At 38.9% G+C, this 21,677-nt stretch overlaps 2 protein-coding genes across 2 annotated transcripts in view; one reads left to right on the top strand and one right to left on the bottom strand.

Annotated features, from left to right (window-relative positions):
• The first annotated feature begins 1,684 nt into the window (after window positions 1–1,684).
• Window positions 1,685–5,222, top strand: LOC117485700 (protein lifeguard 3-like). Its single transcript, XM_034134361.1, has 11 exons — window positions 1,685–1,946; window positions 2,055–2,122; window positions 2,257–2,321; window positions 2,433–2,486; window positions 2,629–2,679; window positions 2,774–2,813; window positions 2,962–2,999; window positions 3,107–3,194; window positions 3,542–3,637; window positions 3,763–3,816; window positions 4,872–5,222. Exons 1-11 carry the CDS (start codon window positions 1,685–1,687, stop codon window positions 5,019–5,021), a joined length of 966 nt encoding a protein of 321 aa, XP_033990252.1. The 3' UTR covers window positions 5,022–5,222.
• A 123-nt stretch (window positions 5,223–5,345) lies between these two features.
• dars1 (aspartyl-tRNA synthetase 1) overlaps window positions 5,346–21,677 on the bottom strand; it is a 32,575-nt gene continuing 16,243 nt past the window's right edge. The window contains exons 8-18 of the mRNA XM_034134359.1: window positions 21,453–21,533; window positions 18,137–18,196; window positions 15,194–15,305; window positions 13,067–13,201; window positions 10,637–10,784; window positions 9,276–9,422; window positions 8,877–8,919; window positions 7,337–7,417; window positions 6,669–6,780; window positions 6,439–6,510; window positions 5,346–5,899 (exon numbers count right to left, since the gene is read on the bottom strand). Coding sequence (XP_033990250.1) covers window positions 5,808–5,899; window positions 6,439–6,510; window positions 6,669–6,780; window positions 7,337–7,417; window positions 8,877–8,919; window positions 9,276–9,422; window positions 10,637–10,784; window positions 13,067–13,201; window positions 15,194–15,305; window positions 18,137–18,196; window positions 21,453–21,533 — 1,083 coding nt within the window. The 3' untranslated portion in view covers window positions 5,346–5,807. The remainder of the gene's footprint in view (window positions 5,900–6,438; window positions 6,511–6,668; window positions 6,781–7,336; window positions 7,418–8,876; window positions 8,920–9,275; window positions 9,423–10,636; window positions 10,785–13,066; window positions 13,202–15,193; window positions 15,306–18,136; window positions 18,197–21,452; window positions 21,534–21,677) is intronic.

The following is a 21,677-nucleotide window of genomic DNA, read 5'->3' as shown; positions in this document are numbered from 1 at the left end:
CATTACAAAAAATACAATTGATGTAAAAAGCCCTAGCCTTTTGTTGTAAATACTTTAATTTATTTAATTCCTTTAATGTCTTGTGAAGTTATGTTTATTATTGGGTTCTGTATGCACCTGTCCCTTTTTCTATTTTTTTCTTTGAAGACTCTGAAAGCCATGTTAAAGAATAATTAAGAAAATAAAGCAATACTGTTGCAATTGTAAACCATGTTTATTTTATTTTATATCTCACATCCAAAACCTATGGAAGTTAATTTTTGCCACCAAAAGGGTAAAAATAGTAAAACGTAATTCTGAGAAACTGTCTCAAAATGATGACTTTGCATCATAAGATAATGAGAAGCGTTCTTAAAAAAGACTCACTATCTAGATTATTATTAGAGCAAAAAAAAAACACACATCAGATAGCAGTAATAATGATTAGATAATTAAATAATAATAATGAGATAGTAAATGGTGGAAATTGGCTTCCAAAAGATGCACTGTGGTTTCGCTTCAAAGTACTTCTAATGTTTTTCCTTTTTTCCCCCAACATTTTTTGTTGTTGTTTCTCTCTATGACACATTCATTTTTAGAAATTATTTTGAGCTTAATTAACCCTGTTAAAAAAAAACATGTTTGTTTTAATATTAGCCCTGCGTTAAAGTTACTAATCTATACAGAATGATACATGTATGCTACAACAAAATTCCACCTTAATTAAATAATGAATTCATAGTATGACGTCAATATGGAATCAAGCCTGTTTCAGTAGACTTCTAAATAATATAGCAACACTTAACATTCCTGCTATGACATTGGTTAACTTTATAGGCTACAGCTCTAAGTCCGACAATACAGTCAACAATTGGGTCAACTAAGATGTGAATATGATTTTGTAAAAAAAAATCCTCAGGAAGAATGCTTAACATGGTAAAAATTAACTCATTGTTAGGAGATGTTTTACCTAGTTGTGTGTAGGACAGTCTGTGGTGTTGGTTTTTCAGTTGTATTTTTATTATTTTGAGTAGGAACCTGAGCAACCGGAGTGCCTATGCTTTCTAAAACACATCAGTGTAAGTTTCAGTGAACGTATCCTATTACAGGGATGCCATCCTCCCGTGGTGAAGCTTAAGACCGCATACCCCAAGAGAGAAAGGACGAAGGTGCCACTGATCCCATCTCAGGCTAAAGCCAACAGGTGAGTACAATTTCTTTCTTTTATAGTTTATAGGTTGATGCATGTTTTTATTTCCATCATTGTCCTCATAGAATTTGTTAACCACCAATAGGTTGTTTTATATGGTGTATGTATTTGTTCACATGCAGAGTTGGTCCAGCACATATATAAAACAAAAAAGTTCACCTTTGTTGGTTGTGTTGTAGTTTTTTTGCACATTATTTGATTGAGCTATTATAACAATGAAAGTATAAGGGTAGATAACATTTCATTTAATAACTATGTATAACAGTATGAACAGATATGAGTAGTAAGTTAGATGTTATGGCTTACCTTGTAAGATAAGATAAGATAGGACTTTATTTATCCTGAAGGAAATTGTTGTGCCAGAGTTACAAAGATACAATAAACACAGCAGCATAATAACAGAACTGTACACTATATTCTATTGTCAATATGCCACCTGTTGATGACATGTATAATTCTGCTCATCACCACTTATCCTCTCAACAGGGTAAGATCATGACTTCTAAAACTGATGATCCTCCACCTTACGAGGATGCAGTTCACCAACCTAAGTATGGAAACTACCCCACCCAACAGCAAGATGGCTCCCCTCTTCCACCACCTCCATCTTACAGCCCCAGCCCCGGCCCTCCAGGCTACTGGGGCCAGGAAGGCGTCTACCCGCAGGCCGGGACGTGGGCAGCCCCTGGCTACTCTCCATCTCGGAGGCCCACCACAATACCGACTCTGTCTGCCGGAGTGCATGCATCAGACCAAGGTTCTGTGGATATGTTACAAGACTTTGTTGATGAAACCATGCATTATATTTAGATAACTTCCACATTTAATAAGTATAAATGATCATTTAACTATCCCAATTCTGCAGGAGACATGGATGACTTTATGAGCTCGCAGTGGGAAAGCACAGCTGTTCGGCATTCCTTCATTAGAAAGGTAAATATATATATATTTGTTATCATAAGTGTTTCTGTTGTTCTCAGTGCCAATAATGAATCATGTAGGCTTACGCCACTGAAATGTGTTCTTGTGTGCTCAACAGAACTGCTTGGTTTTGTGTTTGTGGGCAGGTTTACTTGATTTTAACAGCACAGCTTGCCGTCACCTTTTCAGTTGTCGCTGTCTTTACATTTGTGTAAGTGTCCCTGTTCATTGTATGCAGTATAATATATTCCAAAGCTTAATGTATCTGATGTTGGTGAGGAGCATTTCACTCTGAGTAATCCCTATGTCTTTGCTGTCATAGTAAACCAGTGAGGCTGTTTGTCATCAGATATCCTGGCATCTACTGGGCATCTTTGTGAGTTACACTCTAGGAAAAAAAACAAAAAACATTACAATTTTCAGTCCAATTAGATTTAAACCTTTACATAAACATCACTGTACTTCCATGGCATGCTGTTAAATACAATCCCATTAATAGTGTTTTTTTTCCTCCATAGTGTGGTATATTTTATGGTTTACTGCATTCTTGTCTGCTGCAAAGGACCGAGGTAAGCATGTCCTGACATTACTGATCCAGTGAGAAAATCATTTTACTACTGATAATGTCATGTTTTATTCATATTTTACACCATTGTTGTTCAGGAGGCGATTCCCATGGAATCTTGTGCTGCTGGGGGTATTTGTGAGTATTCTTTGTTAGAGTGTGTATGATCTAACAGATCGATATGGATAAACTAAAACCACAATATAACTGGAACAATAAAAACCAAACAAAGAAAGGCAGTAAGATAGAAAAAACACAACATTTTCTTTCATGTTTTATGTTGCAGACTCTGGCCTTGTCTTACATGTCTGGAACCATTTCGAGGTTTGTTTTTGCACTCCAGTTCAAGCAATAAACTGCAATATAAACAGTCCATATTTGATGATTTCACCCTGATATTTTATGTTTTGATCGCTATGTGTCTTTTACAGCTATTATGAAACAAAGGCAGTGTTTCTGGCCATGGGAATAACAGCAATAGTTTGCATCGCTGTCACAATCTTCTGCTTCCAAACCAAGGTAGATGTAGATGTGAACTGCGCCTCTCTGTAGCTCAGTAGCCCGTGGCCTGTCAGAGGATGTCTTTGTTGTCAGTGTAAAAGAACTCCTTTGTCTCGCGTTACAATGGGGCACTGGGTTCCTTTAAATATTTATAACATTTCAGGATAAGATGTGAATCCAACTTCTCTGTCTGATGCAACTGCAGATGAATGAATTACATTTTTTGCATGGAACATGACATATCTACCGAATAACACTTCTTATATATTCTGAACTTCTTTCAAATGATTCTGACTGCTCTTTCATGTGGCTTGAAGCCTATTACCTTTACTTTCATCCCGTTAATGACTTGTTTCTCCTCAAAGGTGGACTTCACCTCCTGCGGGGGACTTCTCTGCATTGCGTCCGTTGTGCTCATGATCATTGGGATTGTTACCGGCGTTGTCCTGTCTTTCCAATATGTGAGGACTCTGGTCAAATGTATTCTCTCTACTCTGGGTTTCTCAGTGTGAGGAATATCAGCTCAGTAGGGTGTTACTCTGTGACTGATTTCACATTCACAGGCCTTTCTTATGTCACTCAACAGGTTCCGTGGCTGCATATGCTCTATGCTGCAATTGGAGCCGTCATTTACACTCTGGTGAGTTTACTCTCACATGAATTTGAAGGAGAGTGTTTTTGAGTCTTGTATCTATTGTTGTAAACACATCATTACAAATGAGACCTACCAACCAGCTGAAAATTGGATTTCTAGAGCCTTAATCCATCAGGTTTGTTTTGGTTTTTGTGTAAGAAAAAAAGGCCATTAGTAACATTTATCAACATTTAATTAAACATGATCAGTGAATTTCATTGTCATTTTACTGCTAGATCTTTAAATATCTCTAGCCAAGTTTGAGGCACTGGTGGGATTGTCTGTCAGAAGCTACTTCCACCACTCACTTTAGTCCAAAATAGAATAGCTTGATGACTATTGGATCCGCTGGTGTCAAATTGTGTAGAGACATTCATTGTTCCAGGGGTGTATCCCAAAAAAACATTTAATTCCCTCCCCCCGGCTTTCCTGTAGTAGGTAAAATATTTCGAAATCCAGTTGATGGGTTGGCACAAAAATACATGGATGTATCTAAAGGGCCCTAGTGGTATTTTACTCCTACCACCATCATTTCATAATTTGTATTTATTCAATACTAACTTTCAAAAATATTGGCATTACCATGGCCTCAGGTTTACTTTGTATATCAGCAAAATTAGGTATGTCTTTGCTAAGATGGTAAATATTAGCCCCTTTTAGCACTTTGCTCAAAGCCCAGCTGTTAAGCCTCACAGAGCCACTAATGTAGATGTAAACTTGAGGCATCTTTGTGCATAGATGGAAACTCTGGTCTAGTAGTGGTACTCAAGGAAATGCCACTGTCACAAAACATTCATATTAATTCAGATATGGAAGAAATTGTCAAATGTCTAGCCAGCTTTGTTCAGATATATGTCTTTCACTAGTGTTAAACAGACAGTGTGCCCGAGCAATTATTGTAACAGTTACAATATCTACAAATGATATGTGATTCCACTTAATGCGTGAGATTCATAAAAAATGAAAAAGTACATCATCTGTGTGTAATACCATCCTGCTCTCATCAACAGATTAACACATATTTCTAATTCTGCTTTTTTACTTCTCTCCCTCTGTTGTAGTTTTTGGTATACAACACCCAGCTGCTCGTTGGAAACCGTGAGTTGGCCATCAACCCAGAGGAGTACATCTTTGGAGCGCTCTCTCTCTACATTGACATTGTTCACATCTTCCTCTTCGTCCTTCAAGTCGGGGGAGCCGCCACTGAATGAGCCCACGTGGTCAGAGCACACCCAGTTTGGACTTACAGTATATTGGTTTTTGACGTTTGTCATAATGCTAGCGCGTCAGTAAGAATGTTTTACTACCAGCTTAATACGGTGAATTTCCAAACTTTGAATTTAACATATTTTTTTTATGTCTGTAACACTAAAGCACTTTGAAGTTGGTGCTGTGAATGAGGATACTTAAGCATAATGGTTGTTATCTAAGATTTTTTCTTCTAACATTTTGTCATTTACCATTTTCAAATGGTATTTTTAGATCATGCGTGCATCATGTAGCCATGAGAGAAAATGGAAAAACTGAGAACCATGTATTTGTTGAAGTTTTTATTATTATTTTGTGTTCAGTCCTCTTATGACATACAAAACACCTGTAGTTACAGGAACACTGCTGGAGACCACAATCATTAGTCCTTAGTCTGTGCTGGTAGTAGGAGGGACTCTTCTGTGTTAACGTGTTTTTAACATAGAAAAAGACAAACACTGAGTTGATTCAAAGATGGATTAAGTGTATGCAGCTCTACAGGAAGTTCCTTCAATCACCAGCCAACTCCTTTTTCTCTTTTGTATGTTATTTGTTGTTGTAAGACAGCCCTGTACACCTATCAATAAAGTACACACCTCTGTTGCAAATGCATAATTCTCCCATCTTATTGGTTAGTGGCACATTAGAGTCATAGGGTGGCACTAGCTCCTATTCTCTCCCTCTATGTGTATTGTGGTATTGTATTAGTATTGTTTCCCATCACCAGCATCTGCTTTGTGTTTGAGGCTTCAGGGTGTCAGGCGTTTAGGGTCACGTGGGAACATGGAGGTCTGACGAATGTTGTGGAGGCCGAGGTACAGCATGCACACTCTCTCCAGGCCTGGAAGACATGACAGCTCAATTAAAACCTTTATTTTTTTAAAGAAAACCTAACTGGAGCCATTTTAACATCCAGTTTATTTTTTTATTCTTTTACCTTTTAAGTCAAGAGATGTCAAATTCACAGATCATACGAAAAAATTTAATTCAAAATGTGTAGATGTTAGACTGAATAAATAAGCATTAATTAATCGAATATTGTTGAAAGGAAAATTGATAAAAGATACATTATAACATAAATATACGCACATCCAATCATCTAAGGTGTCACCTTTAACAGGATTGATCATTAGAAATGTTGTGTGCTGTATACATTATACTTTTTCTTATCTTTCTCAAAAAAAATTTAATATTCTAATGGTTAATTGTATTTTATACCAATTAAAATATTCTTAAATGTTAGGTAAATCAAGTAATCTTTTAACCATTTACTTTTTTATTTTCAGTAACAGTCATTTGTTTGATTATTTACTTATTACTAGGAATACAATATATTCTAGCTTTGTCTCCAGTGTGTTTGCTTGAACAGATAATCCTTACCAATGCCTCCGCCTCCATGTGGGGGGGCTCCATAACGGAAGGAGTCGATGTAAGACTTGATCTTCTCCAGATCTGTAGTATTAAAAAAGAAACAGGATGCTGAAGGACATGTATTGAACTCTTCTCAAACGATCCATTCAACACATTTGTAATTCAATCTGGTGACCACTAGAGGGAGACAGAACTCATATCCAGGTCACTTGATGCCTCTTTATCAGAGCCTCTCTTACCGATCTGGTGATGCATGGCCCTCTCAGTCAGCAGCTGAGCGTCGTGGACCCTCTGAGCTCCAGACAGGATCTCCTCTCCCCTCATGAACATGTCGTAGGAGTTGGAGTATTTCTGGACAAAAACATAAAAGAATAATCACCCATGAGGTCAACAATCTGTTAAAAGAAAGAAAGGACGAACACAGAGACAGCTAAACATAAAGATTTCAAAAAGTTGAAAGAAGAGTCTGGATCAACACAGGAACACAGGGGTGCACATTTCCACAAACAGCTCAAAATGGCTGAATATGTCCAAGAAAACTGGTTGAAAAAAATGGCACTAATATGTTTATTTTTCCATATAGGTATCAACAATATAAGCAGAAAATAGCAGTGCATTTTGTGTGGCTCTGCTAGCATGTTTTACATTTGTCATGACCTCACTGCAGGGAGCTTTACTTGTTCAGCTTAATCCTGTGCGTTGCATATCAGCCTTTTTACATCCAGCTGAGAACAGACGGCTGAAGAATCTGTAGCGAGTCGAAAGCTGCTCTCTGGCCATAATGTGAGTTTAACTTCAGGTCAAACACAAAACTTGTTTGAAAAGATTTACATAGCACTTGTTCCTGTAGATGTCTTACTATGCAGCCAATAAGTGTGTGTGCTGTATGAGTAAGTGAGAGACTTACAGCGTTGTTGGGATCAGGCATGGTGTAGAAGGGTCTCACAGCCAGGGGGTATTTATCCAGCACATAGAAGTCAGTATCATACTGAGGAAGAAAATATGTAAAATAACAACAGATGTTTGTATCAAGACTTTCTGAATATCTACGGATAAATGAAGACTATATCTCCTCTCTTCTTGAATATTTTAAAGGTCACCTATTATGCAAAATCCACTTCTTCATGTCTTTTATACATAAACATGTGTCCCCTCCGTTTAAAGAGATTCTGAAAGTTTCAGGAAAAAAGATTTGCTCACTTTTTGTCCTGATCCATTTATATAAAAACCTGTCTGAAAATGAGCTGATCAGATTTTGGTGCGTAGTAATCAGCAGCGAACCGCTTCAACACGTGTATTTCGGTTTATTCACGGCATTCATTTTGTTATTCTACAGTATTGTTGTTTTATGGTTATTTGTTAATGTAACCCAATTTGTGTTCTTTGAAAATGAAAAGGATATTGCATTGTGTTTGTTACTTTCGTTGCAGTTGTATATGTCTTAAGTGTAATTTGGCTTGGCTTCCTATTTTTTATGGACATGCTTTTATTTTGAAGGAGAGTTAGCAATGTTGACAGGAAGTTGTTGTTGCTATGGAAACAACGTGACGGAGATTAACGGAGAAAAGTCATATATACATATAAAGACGGAGAAAGTAAACGATAAAGTTTATGGTTAAGTGTTAGCACCCGCCGAAGAGGCACAAGCTCTTACGTTGATATTGGAGATTTCAATCAATTCAATTTGGCAGCCGCAGTGCAGCGCAGCTGCCAAAAAAAACGAAATTGAAAACTGAATAGTACTCCAACGAACGAATATTCGGGTACAGCCCTATAGAGCACCATTGTGTTCTTTTTAACCAAATATCTCTCAGAGGGGCGTGGGGAGTGGCTCCTTATTTTCATCTAAAGTAACAGACAGAGAATCAGCACTTTTGAAACAGGGCTGAAACAGAGGGGTTTATGGGATGCTACAATGCATGATCTGTTTGGTATTTGGAGGCAAACACTTCAGAGAAATGTTTTGTATATATCTGAGACCTATAATATATTGATGAAAAACAGTATAATAGGGGACCTTTAACATTACATAATGAGCTATAGACACATCGGCCTCCACACTACAGGATAAATGTTTTAAAGATGTCCCTTGTGTACGTATTATAAAATCGGCCAACATTACTCAGTCTTTTTTATCATGAGCAGTGATTATAAAGACCCCTTTATGTTGTACATACTGTTACTTTAGAAGAAAAAAAACATATATATATATATATATTAACTCCACCTAGATAGTGCTAACTTGATAATTACATCACCGTGCTATGTCGAGCACTGTGATTAAAGCAGCCGACAGGTGCTGATTATAATCCTGCAGCCCATCAAATGATGACTTTTTTATATTTGAAATCCACCCAGAGATCCAATACGTTTTTTCCCACCCTTCAGTCAGTGTCCAACCCCTAATGAAACACCCATATGTATTAATGAAACACATTTCAACCAACCTTTTCCTTGACAAGACGTCCAAGCAGCTTTTCATTGGGTGTACTGCAGAAAAACAGAAAGACATATACTACGAAAATATAACTTTATATTATTTTGTCACGTTGTTTACCAGCAACTCACCTGCAAGTAAATATCATAAAATAACTTTCTTTTTTCTTTTTTATAAAATAACTTTTCTTAGTGGTTTTACGCTGTTTCAATAAAAACATTTTAGATTAACTGTGTGTAAAAAACAGCCGTGATCAAAGAAAGGCTTGAATGTTAAAATCAAGTTTTTGGTCTGATGTCCCCTTTCCTCTGTTTAACCTCATGTCCAAAAGTATTTCTGCTATTGTCAAATGAAGTCATCTGACAGAATGAGTGGGATTTGGCAGCAGAGTTGTGTGATGGATTCTGACCTGAGGTCTTCCTCGTCGCCCATCTCCACCCCGGCCTGGTGCAGCATGGCCAGGGCCTCGGTGTACTCCAGCCTCAGAGTTGGCTCCAGGAATTTGAAAGGCTCGCTGGGGTACTGCTTGTTCACCGTCAGGATCTCCGTCTGGAAGCTGATGGAGAGACACACACATTCAAATCTACTAACCAGGGTTCAGAATTCCTGCCCACACACAGCCAAATGCCAGACAAGTTGCTGTTGGTGGTTCACTTAACGAGGTCACAGCCCACACTGGCCAGTACTTACAGAGGATAATATAAGAGAGGCTTTTTATATTTTTCTAAAGCATATTGTACATTCTCTCTTACTATAAACAGAGCAAAACTTGTGGAGGTAAAAAAAAGGAGCAATGCTTGTAACTCAATCACAAGTGACAAAACAAAGGTGCTAAAATATTAGGCTGAATGGCAAAAGCATCATCAATGTTTTTCAAAGCAGCATGAGACACAACTAACAGATGTTGCATGTAGAATTGTTATTATGTCAAGGAGGAACAGTGAGAAGTCATGATAACAACAGCTAAAATGTCAAAGCGCTCTGAGAAAGAGGAACAGAGATTGTTTTTGGAACAACAGACAGAGACTGACATTTACACTATAAAGGAGGCTGGTATCATTATGGAAACAAATCACCTATTTCTGGAACAAAACCAGATAAAAAGTGGAAAATAAACATAATTGTTCCCCCAATGTAAAGTCCCTTCTACTTTTCTCAATTAACAATATTCTCAAGAATTCATGCTGACTGCTAACAGGAGAGACATTCAACAATACAGCATGGCTACAGAATACTTCGAATGCTAGTAAAAAATAGATTTGATGAGTAAACTGAAACTAAATGCAGAATAAGTTTATAAATCCCTCATTTAGGCAGCCTGTATGGCAGCTTACATGGTGACACAGCCAGTCTGTTCTTCATCAGGGCTGCCATGAGAAATAAATAAACTATGGGCCTGCCAAAAGAGCTTTGCCTTGTATTTTAGTTTAACAGCTCTTTACATGTGCTGCACTGAGTCTCTCCACTAGGTGGCAGTAAAGCCACATCGGCAGAAGTGGGTGACAACTTTTAAAGATGGATTCTACAGCTGAAATAGTTCTACCCTACAATATTTGGACTTTTCCTCACCAACTGCATTTTAATTTCAGGAATTGATTCTGTCGACTCATGTTTGGAGTAGGAAAACAATCCTAAAAGCACTCTGGGATGTAATCTGTTTCTGGTTCTACCGTCACCTCAGTCTGAGTAAAACAAATACCCTGAAAACGTGTTAAGTCAAAATCAAAAATGTTGTTAGTTTGAGCTCCACTGAATGAATCCAGATCTTACTTGTCCCTCAGGCCCTTGAAGATCTGCACCATGGTGTCAGTGATGGAGTCGATGACCTCGTGGTAATGATAGCTGAAGGCCATCTCGATATCCAGACCCACAAACTCGGTCAAGTGACGGTGGGTGTTGGAGTCCTCTGCCCTGAAAACTGAACGGATGCCAAATTCATATAAATGTCTTAACAGGGGAAATGGGGGAAAAGTGGCAGGATGCAAAAAGATATACCTCTGACCAGGTCACAATCCAAAAGAACACGAAAAAGGTCACCAGGGTAACCATCTGGACACAATATTCCCATGATGTCACACAATTAGGTCAATGTGTTTGAATACTATTATATCACCAGTAAAGGCAACAATAACATACTAGTGATCCTATTATAATGCTAATCATAAACCAGACATTTAGCTACTGTAAGTCCTTCTCCTTTATTGTTCCTTTCATTCTATCCTGGATTGTGAACCACTGTTGAATGCTAGAGTCTAAATCAGGGGTGGGGAACCTTTTTCCTCTCAAGGGCCATTTCAATTTTTTCAACATCCTCCGAGGGCCGTACAAATTATTGACCTCTGCTTAAAAATACTAAAATCACAGCCCATTCATTTCGCCTTTCTTTCATGCTGTGCAAAGAAAAAGCAACCTCTTAATCCAGATATTTTACCATGACTCGCGTATGCATGCACGTGCACGGTTGTCATGACCACCAAAACAGAAAGATATGGACACAAGATATGTGCTAATGTATTTAGTTTCTTATTCATGTGGACATGATTTAAGTGGGGGGGGGGGGGACCTAACCTCCTCTAGGGGGGTCTGGGGGCCATGCTCCCCCGGGAAGATTTTTTTTTAAATGTTGAAGTTAAAAGCATCAATCTGGTGCACTTTGAGAGCAACATGAAGAGATCTATGGATACATCTCTCAACACCCATATGAAACAGAACTGGAAGCAGATTTATTTTTCTTTATGGATATTTTACAAATCACTTTACTCTCTTATTTTTTTTATAACTCTAATGATCATATAAAGATGTGCCTTTACCTCACTGGTTGTAGAAAAAGCTTCTTATATTCGTTAGCATAGCTAGCTAACCAGATGCTAATAACAACAAAGTTATTGACTGTATGATCAGTATGACAGATGAACAGATCGCCACTGGGCTTTCAACTAAAGACACAGCCGCAAAAACTGCGGCATGTGTACGGCTCCTTATGGGTACTGCAATTTTTGGAAGTGTCGGAGCCGTGTTCTGGTGGTCTCCGTCAGAACTGCACCCCTGTCAGACGAGACATATACCACGTGATGACACGTTAGGCTTGTGTTGTGTTCAAGGACCCTGACCGTGGCCAGGAAAAACAGGCACTCGCTTGTTTAATTTTTTTGCGTGTGTTTATAAATGACCTCAAGGGCCGTATCAAATGGTTCCCCACCCCTGGTCTAAATCATCACTGATGGCAGGTACTTTTGTGATAATTATTAAATAATAAGCGCTATAAGCAATCAGCCGGAGCTGTGAAGTGTTGGAGGGTTTTACTGATGTGAAGCTTTTTCTTTCTTTCTGTTCTTTTAAATTGACGGGTGTTCAGACAGGTCTTTACACATGCATGCAAGCAGGCAATTAAAGTTGCTTCAATGTGGAAATCAGGTATGTGCACTTGCACACAATTACATTTTGAAATAACATGCATATGTACGGATTTATAGATCTGTACATGCATATTTATGCTTTGGTATGCCCACGGAGTCTATCACCTACATAGTTATATGGCATGCATTTGCTGAAACAACTCTAAACTACATATGGCAACAGTACTTCTGGCCACTGGGATTTTGAGTCCCAATTCTCCTTACTAGATGAATTGGAGCGTCCGTATCTAAGGCAACAGTGGTAAGTAAACAGTTTCCTTAGAAGCAGTGATGACCTTAAGCCCTTTGATTTCTCTGCAGAGCTTCAGAGAAGCAGACGGAGACCTCGGCCCGCTCTGCAGAATACTAAATGACCGCCCTCTCTCCAATGTTTCATTGATTTCGGTGGCAAGACGTGTTTTACTTTAAAATAACATGCGTGAGGCAAATGAAAAAGGACGACTGCATATCGAATGTGTTGTATGCTTGTTATTTTGTTACATTCAATCAGATGGTGGCAGTGTTAGCTTACCTAAAGAACTGAGGGGTCTCCTAAACTCAGAACAGCGCCATAAAGTATTTTACAAGTCCATTGTGTCACTAACACTCTGCTGCCTCTCTGACCCCGGTGAAAGCAACAGGGGGAGGTCTGTTAAAGTTTAACACTCTAAATGCATTTGCAGCCATTTTCAAACTGTCATCCCAGTTAATGGGATCCACGTTCTTTTTCACGACACTCTTGCTGCTCATTTGGCAGTCAGTGAATGAGAATGTGTTGGAGTGGACAGTCGGGAGGCATTCTCACCTGGACCCACACAGAAGACCTTGTCAAAGTCAGCACAGATGCACATCTGCTTGTAGAGCTGGGGGGACTGGGCCAGGTAGGCGCTGGTCTTGAAGTAAGACACAGTGAAGACATTGGCTCCACCCTCGCTGGCAGCTAGAAGTGGACAGACACAACTTTTAGATATGAGATGAGGTTTTACCATCACGAAATGCTTCAAATACAACCATTTTTGACAATCACAATTTTTTAACCTGGATAAATAAAGGCTACAAACAAACAAACAAATCACACAATTTGCAGTAAACTGAGATTTCTCCGTTTACAAATGTAGACACGCCACCCTAATGATGGTATATACATGAGGGATGGAGAGTCAGCACATAGTCTCTGTTCATCTGTATTCACCATACATCTATAAATGCATAAACTAAGAAATTGTCTGTATATTATTAACATGTAAATGAATGAATGGCAATGTAAGGCAATAATATGTTTTATAATCATTAAAAATGAAAGAAAAACAGCTTTTTTAATCGTTTTGTGAAATAATATTCTATCAAAGGTAGTTTAATGAATTAGTTTGACTGAATTTGTGCTAATTTAAAAGTTGTGTGATGAAAGGCTGAAGGAAAAATATGTTTTTGTTTCCCTGGCACAAAATGGAAATGGATAACAGACAAAGAAAAGACAGAAAAAACATCAACATTGGCCAAAGTAATATTCTAAACATGGATATCGGCTGACAAATTTGCAATCAGGGGCAATCTTAACATATTTCCGTTTCAAAAGAGGTATCAGTTGGAACTCCATTAAACTAGGTTGTAATATCTTTTAGTTTTTTTTCTTTCTAAAAATAAGAATATTCCTTTGACTTCAGGGCAACAGAGACTATGCCACAGACCTTTCACTTGTTTGGATGTTTACAAAAGTCAAAAAATGTTTAACAGTCATCAAAAAATGTTTAACAGCTGCCTCACATATTTATCAAAACAAACAAACAAATACTGGCCTGACGCACGCCAGACTTTCATAACACATCTGTGGTTCCTTATTTGAGACATGCGTCAGAGGGTACTATCTGATATTCTCTCATTCCCACGTCAATAGCAGGGTGGGGGTTCACACAGCACACGCTGTGTACCATGGGTGTGTGCAGGCAGGAAGATGCGGTTTTAACAAAAAGCACACAGTGTACACTATTACTACACTACTGGTGCCGCCAAAATAAAAGAGCGCCACTTTTGAATTTAGCCGTGCCAGGCTAAGCCCATAACATTGGCTCTTAAAGAAAAGAGGAAGTGAGACTGTCGTAGGTTGCGCCACAGTCTATTTCAAATCCCAGAGGCACGTGGGAGTGCACAGAAGTGTACTTTTTCTTGTGAGAAATCCAATATACTCATCTATTTTTTCAAACTGTAAATAGATGATTTTAGACAAATCCTGCTGACTTATATTGTCTGGCTTGTATTATATATTATAAAACACCACACGGAGCTTTTTTCTCTAGGCTTTTAAGATCAAATGTATTCCAACTTAAGTTTAATCACAAGGTAAACTGTATACATGTCATCCCCCATATGTGATGTAGAGGAAAAACACCAGGGTAAGAGGGACAGCGTGTAAGGAAACTCAAAAGAACTTTCTTGTGAATATCTGTGCGTAGATCTCTGTTTTCTGACTTTTCTTCTTTCAGTAAAAGGGGAGAATATCTTTTGGGAGCAAGCTTATGAAAGGCCTCCCCTGTCAAATTAGAAAGGCATGGTGTGGAAATGTGCGAGTGGAGGAGCTGATGTGAGAGTTGGTCGATGCATCTCAATTCCCCTTGGGCTGGATCAAAATCCTGATAGGTCTTAAACAAAAACAATATTTCTTATACCTCCCTGTCAGTTGTTTGCTTCAAAACAGATGTGCATGACTGTGTTTGTTACTCACTCAAACTGTTTTTCAAAAGTTTGATATGAAAAATAATGGATACAGGAAACCGACTTTACAACTGTCACACGATGACTCACGGGACACCTGTGGGTGGTGATATGGAAACAAGCGTGCCTCTACTCAAACATGCAATAAAAATATGATTAATTTCATGTTTAGTGTTCCCTTCCCCCTGGGGCAGGTTCAAGGTGATGGTGAGTGTGTTTGTACCTGATATGATTTTAGGGGTCTGGATCTCCACAAAGCCCTTATTGGTGAGGGTGTCTCTGAAGAGCTTGCACACTCCTGACTGCACGCGGAAGATGGCCTGGCTGGTGGTGGTCTTTGGGAGGAAACACACGCACACACACACAGGGAGATTACCACACTTAGCTTGATTTATTGGATTTTTACGCAATCATAACAGATGTTTTAAAAAATGAGACTGCCAATATCTGCTCTCGACATGAAGGGCGAAGCATTTATTTGCTGGCAAGGGCAGAACGTGCTTATAAAAGCCAGCCAGAGCCCCAGGTACTTCAGACCTATCATTATGAATGTAAATGCTGAAACCCAGGGCGGGGTCTAAAAACAGCTCAAACTAAAACTAGGAGATTACTGTAAAAACCCAAGCCCCAAATCCCCCTCCAAGACTGCAACAGTTAGGCCACAGAGCATGTCAGAAACACTCCCCTTCGATCAACTGACTCATCTCTAATGACCTCAACATTTTCTACAGTTGAGCTTTACTTGCTTTCCGTTATTTTACATCTCCATGAAGACAGATCTCGGTCCCTTTCGAGATTCACAGTTCTGCGTTAATTAAAAGGTTTCACTCTTTTTTCCCCCCACCATTACTCGTGGCTGCCTCTCTTGAATAACAGTTTGCAGAATGGAAAGGTGATAATGTCCAAATAGTGGCAGGCTCATTAATCTGTAGACATTGCTTCAGGGCTGTCTGGCTATTGCTTTTCTTTCAGTCTAAATCTGTTACAAAAAGAAGAAGACGAGAAAGAGGTACATTTGTCTGTTTGGAAGAAAAAAAAACAGTTTACCCAAACCTTTAAAGAGCTGTGAACCAAAACTATCATTTTAACCACATATTTCATATTGCTCATTTGTGCCTCGTGTCAAACCTGGGAAAATCAAAACCAGTATGTGCAGGACCACTTTCAGAAATTAGAAAGCACTTCCTGTTTCCAGCCTGTCTGCAGAGTAAAGGTGATGAGTGGGTGGGTAGCGGTTAGCACACTTTCAAACTTTTTCTGATGGTGTCCCAAGAGTGTGGGGCCACATATAGACCTGCACCTCGCATACCTCAATGTGGCACGCAGCGCTGGTTTGATGCCCGCCTGCGGGATGATCCACCACAGGAGGGTTTCAATGTTTTCCTGGGTTCACCTTTATTCTGCTTTTTAGTAACATGGAGAGTTGATGTCTCCTCTTCAACAAAGGTTCAATAATTGGATTCTCTGTCGTTTAAATGCTGTTTACTGATATATGAGTTTTCCACAGAAGCAAAACATTTCCAGTGTGACAACAATAGGTCAAGCTGAAACAAATAATCGATCAGAAGCTGACAGAAAATAATCACCTACTTTAGGTTTAAAGTTTTACTTTAATATAAAATGTCAAGTATTCACTTGTTCAATGTAAGGATTAGCTACTTTTCTTTCTCTAATGTGATAGCAAACTGAACATCTTGAGAATTTGTTTTTACATGAGAAAACTAGCAACTTGGGCTTTAAAGAATTTATATTTTTCACACTTCAGGCGCATGAGTACATTTTATTTTAACCCCCCTTCAAATGGCCTACGTATATAAAAAAATGTATAAGCTCAAGCGTAAACTATATTGAGAACAATTTCACCGCTTAACTGTGCTGTCACTCATTCTGATATTGAACTGAAAACTAAAATTGACCTTTAAAATACAAATAAAATGTCAAGCTAATATTTCCAGTGATATCGAGTAAACACTTTATGTTACGGATGGTCAAGTTACACGGGAAGTTCTGTAGAAACTAAATTATTATTGGTTGAGGTACATGGTTCCCTTTTGGAGTGTCTGTGTTCAGTGTGGGAACCACTTTATAGCTTCACTCCGCTCTAAAGTGCAGAACTGATGACAGACCTGCGTCCACCAGCTCAAAGAGCTCCGTGCTACAGAAACAGGTGTTGTTGTGAGGCTCTGTGGTGTGAGCGCCTTCCTGCCTGCCGCACAACACATGTGCACAGATCAAAGACAATGAGATGCTTTGCGGCTAGGTATCTGCTGCTGCTGGCACAGGGTTAGCACATCTCCCACATTGTTAGAGACTGATAGCATCAGCCCGCTAAATCACAGACTACCTCCGTTTGATTTGCATTTTCTTTTTAAATAGCATAAAATGTTGCCAGCCTTCACTTTTAAATCAAAAATGCTTAATATTTCTCCTTTGATTGTTAATTAAACTATTTTTTTGTTTACTATGTGATTAAATGTTAGAGTTACATTAAAGTGGTCCATTATGCTAATGTTCAGGTTCATATTTGTATGTTGTGCTTTAATGTTCAAAAGGTCTTTATTTTTCTCATACTGCCTGTGCTGCAGCACCTCTTTCACCCTCTGTCTGAAACCAGAGCCCAGTCTGCTCTGATTGGTTCGCTGGCTGGCTCTGTTGTGATTGGTCAACCGCTTAAAGATGTCCCGCCCCGTATCACGTACAATGCGTTGGAGCATTAGCCTTTTGAAGAGTGAGTATCACATGGTGATGTCACTATGGCGCGAAAGTATACAAAGGAGTCCAATGGAGGCATTTCATAAGGAGGGGGGTTGTGGGAGAGAAACTCCACACTGGAGGGAACTTTGGGATTTAAGCCTTTGCAGACCATTGAAATGCAAACAATAAAACAAGAAACCCCTTGTTGTTATAGAACTTGAACATTTCAAATTAATTAAACAACTCATTTCGTAAGAAAATATCGATAATTAGCCCTGAAAAGACTTGCTTGAATGGATATAGCCTCAAATATCTAAGCTAACAGGTTTTTTCATCTCCCCAGATATACACACACAAGCATCAAATGTGAACTCGGGAGATTGGATTTATCAAGACAGATCCTGTGCTGGCTGTGTCACGAGCTCACTGATTTTTTCACTTGTTTTTTTCCTCAGCTCAGGTAGCAACTTACCCTGAGATCAATCACCCTGTTGTCCAGCTTTGTGTCCTGGTTGACTGTGGCTCTGCCTTCCTGAGGGCAAACAGAAAAACATGATCAGATAACCAAAAAAAAAACCAGACTATGAAATATTCAACAATGAAACTGATCTGTTCTTGGTGTTTGCGGCCAGTCATGTGTACATTTTTAGATTTTTAGCTTTACACATTTCAAAAGGAAGACAATACAAGGTCACATGAAAGTCAGTCTCTGTATAAAAACACTAGTTCACATATCAGCTAACGGTAGATTATTATTCCTGGGAGAGAACAAATACCAGCTTGTTATTTCTCCTAATAAAACACAGCACAATGACCATTCATAAAGAAACAAGTAATAATATTAATTTGCTTTGTTTCTTGCAACAACTATTACTTTGACAAAAAAAAATCTGCAATGTGGGACAACAGGGCAATAAAAAGGAAAGAATAAAAAACAAATGAAAGAATAAATGTTTCATCACAGGAGGAACCACTGCTTCCAGGCTCGTGGATGTCAGGCTTCCTCAGAACCCGCTGGGGTTTGAGCTAATAGCCTGTGTAGCCACATCCTGCTCCAAAGAGCCCCACGCAGAGGGGGCAGAAGGTTAGACGGTGTACAGTTGGATAGGCAGGGCTGTTAGGCTCCTGTCTCTCGGGAGGGCAGGTGCTGCTACGAGTGTGTGACTGACATGCTGAATCCCCCAGAAAGCACCTGGATGCTGCTGCAGCTGCGGAGATGGGCTTACTGGATAAACATGCAGCACCTCTCAGCTGTCTCCCTGGTACAGTGGGGGCCATTTATAGATTTTCTCATGATATATAACTGAAGTAATAGGATAATATATCATTTGATATTGGAGAAGATGGATCCAAAGCTGAAGAAAAACTATAGCTTTTTGGGTGTGGCAATTATTTGACTGTATCCATTAGTAATGATCTGGATTTGACAGCATCACACAGCTGTGGCTGCCTTATTGTTACACTTTGAATAAAGCAAATTAATATTCCTCAGAGAAATATGTTTTGTTCCCAGAATGCAGTTCAATATTTCGGTTATTTTGTTGTTGTCAAGATTACTACACTGCTACATCAATGTTTTTCAACTTGTTTGACCAGACACAAAGCCTATACTGCTGTACCCATATGCAGAGAGTTATTCAATGATGTTTCACTTTATAATTATACATACTGGTTCACAATGTCCAAACCAAACCTAGAAGAATAAAATATATAGTTTATTGAGTTGAATCGCCAAACGATCACACCTTAATCAAACTGACTGATGATGACAAAGCTGATGATTCACGCTGCAAAACAGCAGCCTCAACTTTAATGACAATTATAGCTAGGGGTGGAAATGTATTGCATAAAAATATGTCATATGGTAGAATGCTGTTTACATTCAGACAACAATAAACAAATCAAATGCTCAAGAAAAGAACGAGAAGACAATCACGATAGCCATATTTGTTGTCTATCTTAATTATGGTATAGTTCGATCATAATAACAGTTTTGGGGGAGTGGCTTTAGAGGGAGACTTGTAGCTAAAACGATGTCCGTTTTGCAACTTTCTCACTGGATTTAGCAATTGATGGAGCTAGCGCTTATAGCTACTTCCATCAGCGACATAGGGCTAGGTTTTTCCAATTGAATAATTCTTTAAAATCAAGTTTACTCTTGCAGTCTTCTCCAATTCTACCTACCCACGATTTAATAAGCATCTAAACTGTGGGTGGGGAACGTAACGACTTCTTGAATGCATCATGATTCTCCCAAATGATTCAGCATTGTTTACTTGATTGGAATTCAAAAGCCCTGGCTCTTATGAACACGGTGTGAGGAAATCACAGTTTGCATGGAGAGGGCTAAACCTCACAGAATGTGATGTTAATCAGTGTGAGTCATTCTCTGGATTTTGTTTATTTAACCAGGTTTAACTACACAATACTTGTGTCTGCCAAAAACATGAATATGTATTGTCCTTTGTGAATATTCTCTCTAGGAAGAGCAGAACATTCTGTGGATATGCTGAGAATTTTCTTTCATTGTAAAGTATACAATAAGTCTAGGCTCAGTGGTTTATTATTTTGCAGTCATTGTGTAGTCTGACCAAACCTATCTATTTGCATCACGAGTATTAGACACTGTTTTTCTACAGTGAACATTTGGAGTCAGACTTTTATTTATTTAAGTCAAGTCTGAGGCCCCATTTACACGGGAACGCAAACGAACCGAATTCGATATAAAAAAAGTATTCCGATCACACGGATACAGCTCAATAAACGTGTCCCTTCACACGAGAGGATTTAGCAACATGTAGTTCATGTAGTTCTCCATGTCCACTTGTTGCTGATGGTTGTGTTAGAGGAGCTGTAGATTTTGCACTAACATCTGTAGCATGGTCAGTAGCAGTAGCACTAGCAGTAGCAACTGACAGTAGCTACAGCAGTGAGCAGCAGAGGTGGGGAGAGGCGGGGCTATGGCTTCATCGTTATCAGGAAAATGATCGTATAGGACGTACACACGGAGCCGTTTGGCCCCCCAGAGCGTTCCGTCCGCAGATCTAACCTTGGGACCCGTTATCGTTTTAGGAGTCCGTTTCCGCGGTTCCGCTACGGCCTTGTGTGAACGAACGGGCTATACGAAAGAGAAAAGTAGTGGATACAACCCGTTTCGTTCCCGTGTAAACAGCACCTGAGACTGAGCTGTGTCAATGGCATAACCGTTTCACCTTGAGTATGTCCACTTACTATTCCTTTTAAAGTCTCTTGAATTGTGGATGTTTGCAATTTCTCTTTACATATTGGATCATTAAGAGAGCATTAATCACCTTCTCACAGTCAGTGGGAACTGCAGTGCGTTGATTGAGAAGAACACAGGCTTGGGTGCACACTAATACTTCACATAGCAGGCACAGATTAGGAAATAGCATTGGAGTGTCAGGAGTGAGAATTTGCGGTACAGCATTTTTTAATACTAATAACATTTAGGATTATTACACAGCATATATTGAGCAATAATCTAGTTTTTCTAGTTTTTATTTATACTTTTACCAAATGTTTTACTTTTTTTTTTTTATTGTAACATATTGTAGTACAATACGCATATTTTTAATCCAGTTAATATAAATATTTTCTTCTTTTTTTGCAAATGTTTACTTTAACTTCCAATGTTTAAATACTATTTTTGTTCTTTGATTCATTTATATTATTTATACTGTAAAATAAAATAACTGTCAAAATGTAAAGTATAGATATTGTGATTCAGGTTTGTATGCCCTCTCATCCAGCCCTACATCCGTCCTCACCTCTTCCCCCTCTCCATCAGGCCTGACGGCATCCTCCAGCTGCAGGGGGAGACGAGCCTCCGACTGGCTGATGACAAAAATCTGAGTGGGGGAAAGAATCAAACTGCATTGAAATTCAGAGGGTGTCAAACCACCAACGTTTCTATCATATGTTCTGGCAGTGGAAAGTACCTGGAGTTCACATACAGTAAACGTATAACAGTAAAAATGTCATGGTACTTGAGC

The sequence above is a fragment of the Trematomus bernacchii genome, unplaced genomic scaffold, assembly GCF_902827165.1.
Source record: "Trematomus bernacchii unplaced genomic scaffold, fTreBer1.1, whole genome shotgun sequence".
Taxonomy (NCBI): domain Eukaryota; kingdom Metazoa; phylum Chordata; class Actinopteri; order Perciformes; family Nototheniidae; genus Trematomus; species Trematomus bernacchii.
Note: the sequence above shows the minus strand (reverse complement) of the source record. Positions and strands in the feature narration are given on the sequence as shown.

What these genes read in the sequence shown, in the direction of transcription:
- LOC117485700 (XM_034134361.1), top strand. Translation starts at nt 1,685, where the DNA reads ATGACTTCTAAAACTGATGATCCTCCACCTTACGAGGATGCAGTTCAC. An exon ending in ATGTCTGGAACCATTTCGAG is followed by an intron (nt 3,000 to 3,106) that starts GTTTGTTTTTGC and finishes TGTCTTTTACAG; the next exon opens with CTATTATGAAACAAAGGCAG. An exon ending in TCTTCTGCTTCCAAACCAAG is followed by an intron (nt 3,195 to 3,541) that starts GTAGATGTAGAT and finishes TTCTCCTCAAAG; the next exon opens with GTGGACTTCACCTCCTGCGG.